Source organism: Protomyctophum parallelum, assembly GCF_964188405.1.
Source record: "Protomyctophum parallelum genome assembly, chromosome: 19".
NCBI classification, from domain to species: Eukaryota; Metazoa; Chordata; class Actinopteri; order Myctophiformes; family Myctophidae; genus Protomyctophum; species Protomyctophum parallelum.
The window spans coordinates 24617947-24628655 of NC_139717.1; the positions used below are offsets into that span (position 1 = coordinate 24617947).

Sequence of the window (10709 nt, forward strand, 5' to 3'; positions counted from 1 at the left end):
ACTGGAAATCACCTGGATCAGTATATTTGTATACAAATCAAATTTAATAAGTGTACAAATGAAGAGATATAAAACAAGAACTGCAGAATGATAGATAATCAGAACGTGAAAAGTGAAATGTTGCATTGAGCTGTTGGAGGGAACCAGGATAGACGGTACTGAGTTAAGGCACATTGTATCTTAATTGAGTAAATATCCCACTAATTCCTTTTCCTGAAATCATGCAGTTAGTGGGGCTTTCTCCCAATGATATTGCTGAGTTGTTTGTTGATCACTGTTTCTGTGCAATCAATGGTGCTAGATAAATACCGGTAAGTCTATATTACTTGGCCTTAGTAATATACTGTACTACTAACTCAATTAAATTATCAAGCTATGGTTATAGAAAGCAAAATATGTATCTTTAATCCTATGGATTGGATTAGGATTTTATTTGGGGTCATGCCACATACAACCACACTGCAACCATAATCTGTCTCTGATGGAACTTGTTCCAAGTAAAGTACCCTAACCCATAAATACTCCGATACAACACTTGATAGGCATACGGTAGGTCTACAGTATGTCTAAGATGCTTTTATATAAATTCTAGGAGACTATAGGGCTCGATATACTTCAAGCACACCGACAATATCTGATCTACAAGCTCACAAAGGTCAATTTTCCACCGGGGTTGAATCGGTTCCGTTCTTTATTCCCGCCTAATTTTGAACCAAATTAATAGGTTCAGATGTCTAAATTGTTTCGGAACTGGTACCATACAATACTGTACTTCTTATTGCCCTGAAGTGAGAACCAAAGTGGACGCATGTCACTATTCAGGTTGGAAGATGCAGATGAACAGTTCTAGAACCAAAGTTCTTTTGATGGAAAAGGGGACAGTGTCGCGCTGCGACACGTTGTGATCTTGTAGATCGAACTATTTTCAGTGTGCAACAACGATTCGCAACTAAGTATAAAACACCTTTACAAAGCCTGCCGCGTAATTAAAAGTATTTGTCTCAAGAAAGTACTGATAATGGTCAAGATTTGACAGTGTTACACTTTTATCATCTGTTCATACATTCGAGGCACAGTGCTACAAATACACTGATTGAGACGGTATGTTCTGCGATGATGTTTGTAGTCATATCTGGCACAAAATAAACAACTAAGTTTGCTCTTGAGTGCTGACTTGGTTCCTTGCTGCCATTGCCAAACCTGAACTCTTTTATGGTGCAGTCATCCTAGTCCCAAACATTACTCTCAATCCTTATGACATACTGTCTTTGCTTGGCTGGACAGGGACAGGGGCTGTCCAAAGGGATCCCATACAAACGGGTATGCCCAACCAAGTACAGGTCATGTCGTCATCAATATTTCACCAGTCATGGCACAACATTAGACGGCAGAGATCAGATGGCGGAGATATGAACATTGGTTCCTGGAATGAGGTTGTCATCTAGTCCATCAATTAGTGGGTCCCACTGGTTGAAATCCTTATCCATACCTGAACAATTGATTGACAGAATCAATAAGATATATAGTATGCACTGGTTTATCCATCGAGACCACATGTGACAGTAGAGTTTCAAAAGTACAAGAAATGGATAGTACGGTGTACACTACAAATGCCAAATATGTTATACAAGATACATTATGCTCAAGCACATGGCAAGGTATATTTGGTGTGACCCTGGCATTCCATCCTGTCTGTGGATCTGTCATTGTCCTTACCAAGATGTCTTTGCAGAAAGGCTAACGATGCTTTATTGCAGAGGTCCATGGCGAGTTCTGGGTCAATCTCTCCCTTCAGCTTCATCAGCTTGCCGATCCAGTTTCCTGTGAGGAAGGTGAAGTCTGGAAAGCTCTGATGAACTGTACCCCTGACGAGGGAACACAGAAACCTAACATTACAAAATCATGAATGGAAATACTATGCTAATAACAAGTTAACATTATTATAAAGACTAGTCTAGAGATCAGAAATGTAATTTAAGCATCTTGACTGCTTGACTGCAATCAGCATACTCTTTCAGTAGTGTATTATATTCTGGATAGTGAGGACAATTTACTACTAGTCTAAGGTGACATTTAACCTAGATTTTCCAGAGAGTTGTTGAACTCGGTTTTTTTTTTGGATCTTGAACCTTTTAATGTCTTTACCTTGTATCCAGGGGCGGACTTACCATTGGGCTAGGGTGGGCTACTTTATTTTTTTTATGATTTGAAATTGTAAAGTAAAAAAGCAATCCAATTCAAGTGAGATTTATGTTTAGTTATTGTACAATTAATATTATGGTTAAAACATTGAGAGCTTCTGCTCTGCTGTCTGCACTGCAGACAGTGTTGTTGTGGAAACCCGGCCCTGCCAATGTCGCTGTGCATGGCAGCCTGCATTCAGCGACTAGTCTGTCTGCCTGCCTGCCTTTCTCTTTTGGGGGGCTGGGTACCCCCCAGCGAAATTTGAACAAATATGCCAATTTTTTTCTGGCCCTTGGGAGGGTAAATCCGACCCTGCTTGTATCTAGCATAAAGACACCAAGGATAGGACAGTGGCATTACAATCAATCAGAAGTAGCTTCATGTTGCCATGACATATTTTAATAAAATTCATTTAGATTTCACAACCCTAATTGTCACGCAAGCAAAATGTGTGTTCATTTGACAACAGCGCCGGTTTTTGGTTGAATAGTGCCATGAGTATGAAGTGCGTCCTGCTAGCTGGATCATGACATTTTGTTGTGACGTCACTCACTCGTCTTTTACTGGGAAGCAGCCAGAACACGTTATACCTGATGGTGATCATTTTCCTCTGAATGGCAGCCGACTCCAGCTTCTTCATGCGGGTAATGTTCCCCGCCCACTGGAACTTCTCGGAGTTGATGAAAAAGATGGGCTGCTTCACCAGGGGAAATATCTCCTCCTCCAGAGGGACCATCCAGGCATCCAGGGCAATGGCACACCTAATCAGAGAGGAGCACAGTATGCAAAGGAGATCATTATTTCACCTCCTGTTTTCACATTGACACTGTCGGATGAAAACAAAATAGTCAAAAGCTCTATTCTTTGGTTAAACACTTTCTCAGTTTGAAAGACTATGGGCTATATTTTCTTGCGCCACCCCTTAGCCCTAAACTGTTTGTTTAGGGCTAGATAGCTTAGGCCCGGGCAGTTGGTGTAGCCGTCTGGGCACCTAGGCTGGTAATCCAGCCTGACAGCGTGTCGTAGGTTTTAGTCCCAATCCCGACCAATTTTGCTGCATGTCATCTCCCCCCATTTCCTGTCATCTATCAATAAAAGGCAGAAACCCCCCAGAGATATCGTAAAAATATAGGATATATAGGATAGGATAGCTTAAGTGACCAGTAGCAATGAGCTGTTTAAAAAAGTATGAAGATACAAGACATTGAACCAGCAGAGACAAAACATTAAAGTGACCTCTATAGAACTGAAACAGGTGGTCGTTAAACTGCACTTACTTGAAATTGAGTTCTTTGCACAGTGCTTCAATGACTGTTGCTCCCCCAAAGGAATGGCCCATGGCAGCTATCCTACACATGTCCATGGAATTCTGAAGATCAGAAGGCATGAGGAATGTTAGATCTCAACAGTCAACACTAAACTAGAATACAATGTTCTGATTGAACATTTCTCTCTGATTGAAAATATTATTTTGATGTATATAGAGGGTATGCACATGCATAAAGTGGCAAAGTTGGCAACGTGAGTTTAATGTCGTTTAACATACTTTAATGCAATCAGATAGGACCTTTCTGTTTGGATGTATGGGCTGTCAAGGCCAGAAAGTAGTTTTTTGCCACTCAGTAGGCATTCCTGCATAACTTTGGGTATGATGATGTCTCTATTGCTTTGGATTATTATATTTACTTCATAGGTATGATTGTTTTCCTACACACATTAAATTCCCATTGACAATGAATGGATGATGTACGATGATAAGAGCGCCTCACTTCAGACGGTGTGATTTTTTAATTTTTGGAACCAGGTCCCTGTTGCCATGGGCAAAACGGATGTTTTGCAGACTATGAATTAAGTACAAATGTAATTAACAACTTAAACCCTTAAATATGCAGGAACATTTTCCTCTTCCTCGCTTCCTCGAATATAGCCTGGCTACAAGCTCATACGCTGACACTTGTGAGCTTGTAGATCTGCCATGTTCGCCTATATTTTGCCCAGAATAAGGATACTAGGGTTCAAGTGGTTAATATGGTCATTCTGTGATCCTGATCCACTGGTACCTCCAGTGTAGTCCAGTCAAACTGTGTTTGCAGCACGTTTTGCACTGCAATCCCCGAGTTGATTTCAATGAGTTTATCCAACGCACGAATGCATTCATCTGCCCTCTGTTTCACCTGTTACATGACAAGAAGGAATAGCTTGTGGTTAGATTTATGTTTATGTGGCTTGTGTTTAATGCCCCAAGGATACAGAGGAAGCTATCTTAAATGTACCATATTATCAAATGTTTACCATGTTGATGTTCTCCACCTCTGATGGAGAACATCAACTAACGAAACGCTTCAATCTTTCTCTTACATATGGCCTCACAACTCCTGTGTGTTTATTGTATGTACAGTATTAGAAGAAAAAGTCCCTTCGCACACCTACAGAGATGGACAGGTCAGTGTAATGACCTTGAATAGCAGCAAAAAGCCCCCCCCCCCCCCCCCCCCCCCCCCCCAGAGCGACCAAAACGTATCTACCAATATTTATTTTGTAAGTGAAGACAGTGTGTGGGATTTCCCATTTTTTCTGTTATTGTATGTACAGAAATGAAACAAACTAGTGTCATCTCTTACAAAAAACAAAACACATCAAGTTATCCCAGAGGGGAAAACGTGGCTCTACAAATCAAGGGATCCTTGACAGTACCCCATACTGTAAGAGAAGATTTGTCATGATTGTTTTTCAAAACACGTGTTTAAACGGTTCCTCCTTTTTCTGAGGAGTCCTTGGAACCCCCTCAAGGACCCCTGGGGCTACCCGGATCCCACTTTGAGAACCGCACCGCCCTACACCATCTCCGTACTACTCGTACCTGTTTATTTCTGAGCGGGTATTCCAGCTCCCCGTGCTGCAGAGCTCTGTAGTACATCCACTCCTCCACAAGGTTGTTTGGAGGAGCCGATGTGTTAGATGACGCTGCGTCTTCCTTCTCTGACTCCGTCTTCTCTCGGAAATAATATGTAGCTGAGGCAGACTCGTCTCTGGATTACAATAAATAAACACAATGTGGTGCAGTTTCAAATACAATTATGTTTGTACTTTTTACATTTTTTTTTATAGTATATTGTAGGCTGTTTTCTTTTTTTTCTCATTAGACAGAAGATTAGAGAGATGCCACGATGAGTCAGTTATATATGATGGATGCAACTGATTGTGAATCAGGGACCATCACCCTGACTAAGAATCAACTTTAGGACCACTGTTGGTATATGGGCTAAGATTATTGCCTTCGTTAAACTGATGTACAGTACTGATAGAGCAGACACGTGATAACATAATTATGGGCACATTTCCTAATAATGATGACTCAATCAGGCAAGCTGGTACACCTTCTTGATTCTAACTCCACTTTCTGTGGAATTTCTTAACCTCAGACTTCCCAGTAACTGACAACATTGACACAATTCCACGGAACAGTGCACAAATGTTTAGTATAGAAGAAAAAAAAAGACATTGCTACATTACTAAAGGCATGGTCAGGGACCACATGCAATACCTTCACTGTTCACCAGTGGCCCACGGACCACCCGTTGAAAACCCCTGCATTAGAGCACATCCCAAATATCTGTTTTGATCTGACATGTTTATGCTCAAGTTGATTTGTTGTCCCATTGATCAACTATATATCTTTCTCCCCATTTTTTGTAGTTAAACCAAATGCAGCAATATACAGGTATATAGTGCCTGACACTGCCAAGTTGTGCCAAACCACAGTGTTGGTCTGGTGGTGGTGGGGGGGGGGGGGGGGGTTAGCACATGTCCCCTCCAGCCATCTTTTCACCTGACATTAGGGAGTTTCACCGGTAGGGTGTAACACTGTGCCTAGCTGAACAGGCACCCTGGCTAGCCTGCCCTGTATGAGTCACTAGAGCAGTGGCCAAGAAGTGCTCCATTTGCCTTTGTTAGACACGCACCGATAGTTGCTGTTTCTCCTGTGTGGTGAACATAATTATAAAGAACATTTAATTTACATGACTTACAACTAATGGGAGCAAAGCTAAACATGCCTGGCTTTTCACTTTTCTTTTATCTGTTCATGGCAAGTACAAATTGTCAATTTTTACATGCACCTACATTTTCAGTTACTAACTAACCTACGTCCGTGCAACCGACAATATATGACTTCAGTCTGTTCCAAGTCAACCACTTAAATCCTCCCTACATAGTTCTGTACTTTTTCCCCTCTACACCAAATCTCTTCACCAAATATAGCCGATCTACAAGCTCACAATACGCCGTGCTGCAATGGGTTGTGAGCTTGTAGATGGGCTATTTTTGGCGAATGCACACCCCAGAGGAGGTATGCTAGGGGCGTCAACTCCCTTCAATCAACAGTACTGACTGACTCACTGTGCGTCAGGCCATTATATTCTCCTCCATAGGTTTTCCTGCAGCCTATACTAGTTAAAAAAAAGTGATGACCTGGCCTGTGCCATTGTCTGCACACCCTTTCCACTACTCTACAGATAAACAGACAGCCGCTTATAGAGGGGGGCGAGTTCACCGCGTGTATATGGAGATGGTCTATTGTTGCTGCTCACTGGCGTCACACACAGGCACCACAATGCCTGTGGTTTGAACTCCCTTCTCAAATATGAGATCTCTGTTTAATTTCAATGCTGTTTCCACTACGTGATATCGACAATGATAGTGACTGGCCCCTTGAGATTGTATGGCTGTAGTTTTATTAATAGGACCAGTACCAGAATCGATCATATCTTAATTTGGCCCCACCAAGAAGCCCAAGTTACTTTTACATTAGCACCGAAAGAAACCTATACCTGCATAGTGAGTTATGAAGCATGTTTATACAGCACAATTTTTGTTTAATATAATGGACTGTAAATCCATTACATTATGTTGTATACCTGTGTTCTACTGATGCTACAATGAAGCCACGAGAAGCCAGCTCTGCACATATGGCTGAATACAGAGTCCTAGAAGGAGGAGGAAGGTGGAAAAAGTGCATTTCCATAACATCATTCCATACACTGAAAATAATTGCTAAGTTAACCATTTTCAACATGTTGTCCATATTTTGGCCATGTTATTATTGGGGAAAATGTACAATTTTTTTCACAAAATAGACAATCTACAAGCTTAAAGCGCACTGTGCATTGTGAGCTTGTATAGATTGTCTATTTTCAATGCATGCCACTAACATATGACTAGGCATAAAATAGTGCTTAAGTAATATACTAAACAGCTGATAAACTGCTGATGTGTTGTGAGTACCTGAATGCTCCCAGGCCATGGGAGAAGATAACTACTGGATATTTCCCGTCCTTTTTAATTGGAACGTCCAAGTATGCTGGAATCTTAAACGAGCCTTTAAAAATGAAAACACATTTGAATTTCATTTTGAAATTAAAACGAAAATGAAGCTTTCTTGACTTGTGTGTCTTGTATATTATAAAATAAAATGACTGAATTGTTGAATTTTGAAACATAGAAGACCGGCTTCACTGGTGTGTGAATATTAGATAGAAACCGGTACTCTTTACATGTTCCTGTCCATTATTGTAGGCCTACCACAGTAGTGTGTTTATTTCTGAATAAATGCTTGCAAAAATAAATAAATTCACCAAAGAGGTAGTTGAAAATCTTTTCACTGAGCGTTCTGTTGATCTTCATGAAGTCTGCTAGACCATTGAAGTATTCCCTGCATGGAATCCAGTCAGGCTTTGACGCATTCTCCACCGCCTGGCCAGGGTAGTAAAGGCGGAAGAAGGTGCCCTGTTCCCCCACACACAGATTAATCAGTTGACACGATCAAGCATGATGCGACCACAAAGTGTTGAGTCTGTGACTGCAATAGTGGTTTCGTTGTAGAAGGAAGTGGTCATTACATGAGCAGCCTATATGCTGTAGTATAATATGCTGTGAAGTGTGAATGCCATGTTTACGTGTCCTGTCCTGTTTTATTTGATTTGATTCAATATTATTCAAGATACAATTCACAAAAGTGCAGTACAAGAATTATCAGGATTGCACAAAAAGTCTGAGGACTTCTTAATTCCATTGTGATCCAAATAAATAGTTACAGCATAGAACATGTGTTGACTAAAATCACAATAATAATGACATTCACAACAAAGACAATAAATTGATAATAAATAGAACACTATTCTAACTTGCCCATCAGCCAATTCTTAAAAATTTTCAAAGACTGTTCTTGTGACCTAACACTTAAAGATGGAGTGCCGTGAGTGCCTTTTTCTGTTTTGTATGTGTCTATGGAGTTAACATTACTCTAATAGACCCCCAGTTGTGATCATGGACAAAAGTAAGAAGCTCACATTGCGTCGGAATGTGCTTGTAGATTAGGAGAAAAGCTAGAAGCTTGTACATTACCCGAGCGGTGTGGTCCGTCATGAGGTCTGTGCATCCCACAGTATAGGATCCTTTGGCTGCCGGGATCCCTAGATGGTTACAGGAGTTTCCCATGGCAAAGAATCCGTACGTATACCTCCTCTTCTCTAAAAAGGAAAACAAATAAAGCCATATGTGTCACCACAAGACCTGACATTTACAGTTGTTCATACAACAATGGAGAATATTGATACAGTGCCTGGCTGCCTGCCAATACCAATTCCTGGCACTACAATTTAACCCTAGTAATAAGGCTGATTACAAATGCCTTCTAAATCAGTAGTTCTCAAACTCAAAGGACCCCCAAATTTATATGTATTTTCCCCCTTCTGAAAAATGTTTGTGCCAGGGACCACCAAAAGAGGAGGTTTGTGTTTGTTTTTTAAATACATTTTGAAGATTTTTTTTTTTTTTTAATAGCAGATTTACAAGCTCGCAGTGCGGCAAAAGTGACGCGCTGTCAGCTTGTACATCTGCTATTTTTGAGAACCACTATTCTAAACCACTGTTCTAAATCCTGTTCTAAAATCTAAAATGACACAGATGCTTTCCTGGTTTTGATCAATTGATCAATGATCAATGATGATTATTACTCCCATGATATTTTACACAATAACATAGGCTAGTACTACTTGAATAACTGTATTCAATTGGGGTTAGGGTTAAATCTTGTAACTTTGTTTTGAATTATGAATGGTACTGAAATTACCAATAAATGTGAGATTTTAGTGTGGTGACTGTCAGTCCAATATTTAGCAACACTAACTTGACAATGTTTATTAGAGTTGTTTGTTACCATTGCTGTATGGCCTACACACAACTGGTTATTAGCCTACTGTAGTAAATACTATTTATTTTTATACTACTATTTTACTATACCATGCATTAGGCAGCCTTCCTGTGATGGTACAAGAGGACATTGCACACATTGTCTCTTTTTAATGACAAAGTTCTGACACTAATAAAAAATAAAAATCTAAAAGGTGATTGAAACGTTCCCATCACTTTTGAGTCTTCTCTCGATGCTGTGTCTATACTACTCTATATCTGTATCCCGATCCCTTCATAGACCATTACAGTGACCGGCATATAGGCGACAGGTTGTTTTACAGTCAATGCTGTTATTCGAATGTGAAAAAACAGACAACTGTCATCATCGCTTGAGAGAATAACTGTACTGTAGATCTTCACCTGGCTAACCTGTCACAGACCAAACTACTCTGACAGGGCAGCCATCATAGCTGTTAAAAACCTAAAACTGATCAACTCCATGTATTTGGGCAGGAATCCAATTAGATGTAAACTACAAGTCAATCACTACAATGAATCCACACTGTCTGTAAACTGTACCTGTCTTGGACCACTGGTAAATCTTCTTGGTTAACAACTGTACGAGTCCCCCATTAGAAAACATGGACCTCGATCGACCCCCCAGCAGCAGCAGGCTAAACAAGCTAGCTCGGTTAATTTTTATCTTCAGTAAAACAGGATTACAAACCCGTGCCTCCCGGAGGGCAGACAAGGTACTGGGTTGGTTGAGTGGGTGCGTGTTGACGCTAACTGCGTGTCACTTGCGCAACATTTGCCACGATTGCCATCATCATTGCCATGGCATAATAATGGGACTGACTGGAGCATAGGGGAGTCCAAACTCCAAAGGGGAGTGGAGAGAGAGCACTGTTTGACACATCAAAGCTCGATCCGTACCTAGGCAAAGCTTTTATTTTCTAAAGCTCTCACACCACCGTCAAATTCAACTTACACTTCCGGTTGGTGTTGGACTTAAAAACAATACATTTACTCTTTCTTTATAATTAAATCCCAATTAAATTTAAATTCAAAAGGAGCTTTATTGGCATGAGAAAACCAAAGCAATTATTGTCAAAATATAATAAAACAGTTGAAAATGGGGAAAGTATACAGTTGGATGGCGTACAGGATTGAATAATGTACATCTGCTGTTATACAGGTGAGGTATAACGCTTTTTTAAATGAATAGCACCAATATTTTGCAGTCGTTTTGGGACAATAAATATAATAGCAGCATAAGCATTTGTCCTCAAAACTATTTAATTTAAATAGTATACAAACGAAAAAAAGCCTCA

General features: G+C 40.3%; 1 protein-coding gene across 1 annotated transcript; it reads right to left on the reverse strand.

Annotated features, from left to right (window-relative positions):
• Window positions 1–21: 21 nt before the first annotated feature.
• On the reverse strand, window positions 22–10250 carry pla2g7 (phospholipase A2, group VII (platelet-activating factor acetylhydrolase, plasma)). Its single transcript, XM_083790876.1, has 11 exons — window positions 9955–10250; window positions 8587–8711; window positions 7818–7968; window positions 7468–7561; window positions 7101–7169; window positions 5045–5213; window positions 4245–4358; window positions 3462–3553; window positions 2775–2945; window positions 1717–1865; window positions 22–1489 (listed from the first exon to the last, which is right to left on the reverse strand). The coding sequence occupies exons 1-11, from the start codon at window positions 10016–10018 to the stop codon at window positions 1395–1397; spliced, it is 1293 nt and encodes a 430-aa protein (XP_083647002.1). The 5' UTR covers window positions 10019–10250; the 3' UTR covers window positions 22–1394.
• Between the last annotated feature and the right edge of the window lie 459 nt (window positions 10251–10709).

Coding starts and splice junctions, on each gene's coding strand:
- pla2g7 (XM_083790876.1), bottom strand. CDS start 10,018: ATGTTTTCTAATGGGGGACTCGTACAGTTGTTAACCAAGAAGATTTAC. Junction 7,969..8,586: donor TGACGGACCACACCGCTCGG/GTAATGTACAAG, acceptor GTGGGGGAACAG/GGCACCTTCTTCCGCCTTTA. Junction 1,490..1,716: donor CTTTCTGCAAAGACATCTTG/GTAAGGACAATG, acceptor TCAATTGTTCAG/GTATGGATAAGGATTTCAAC.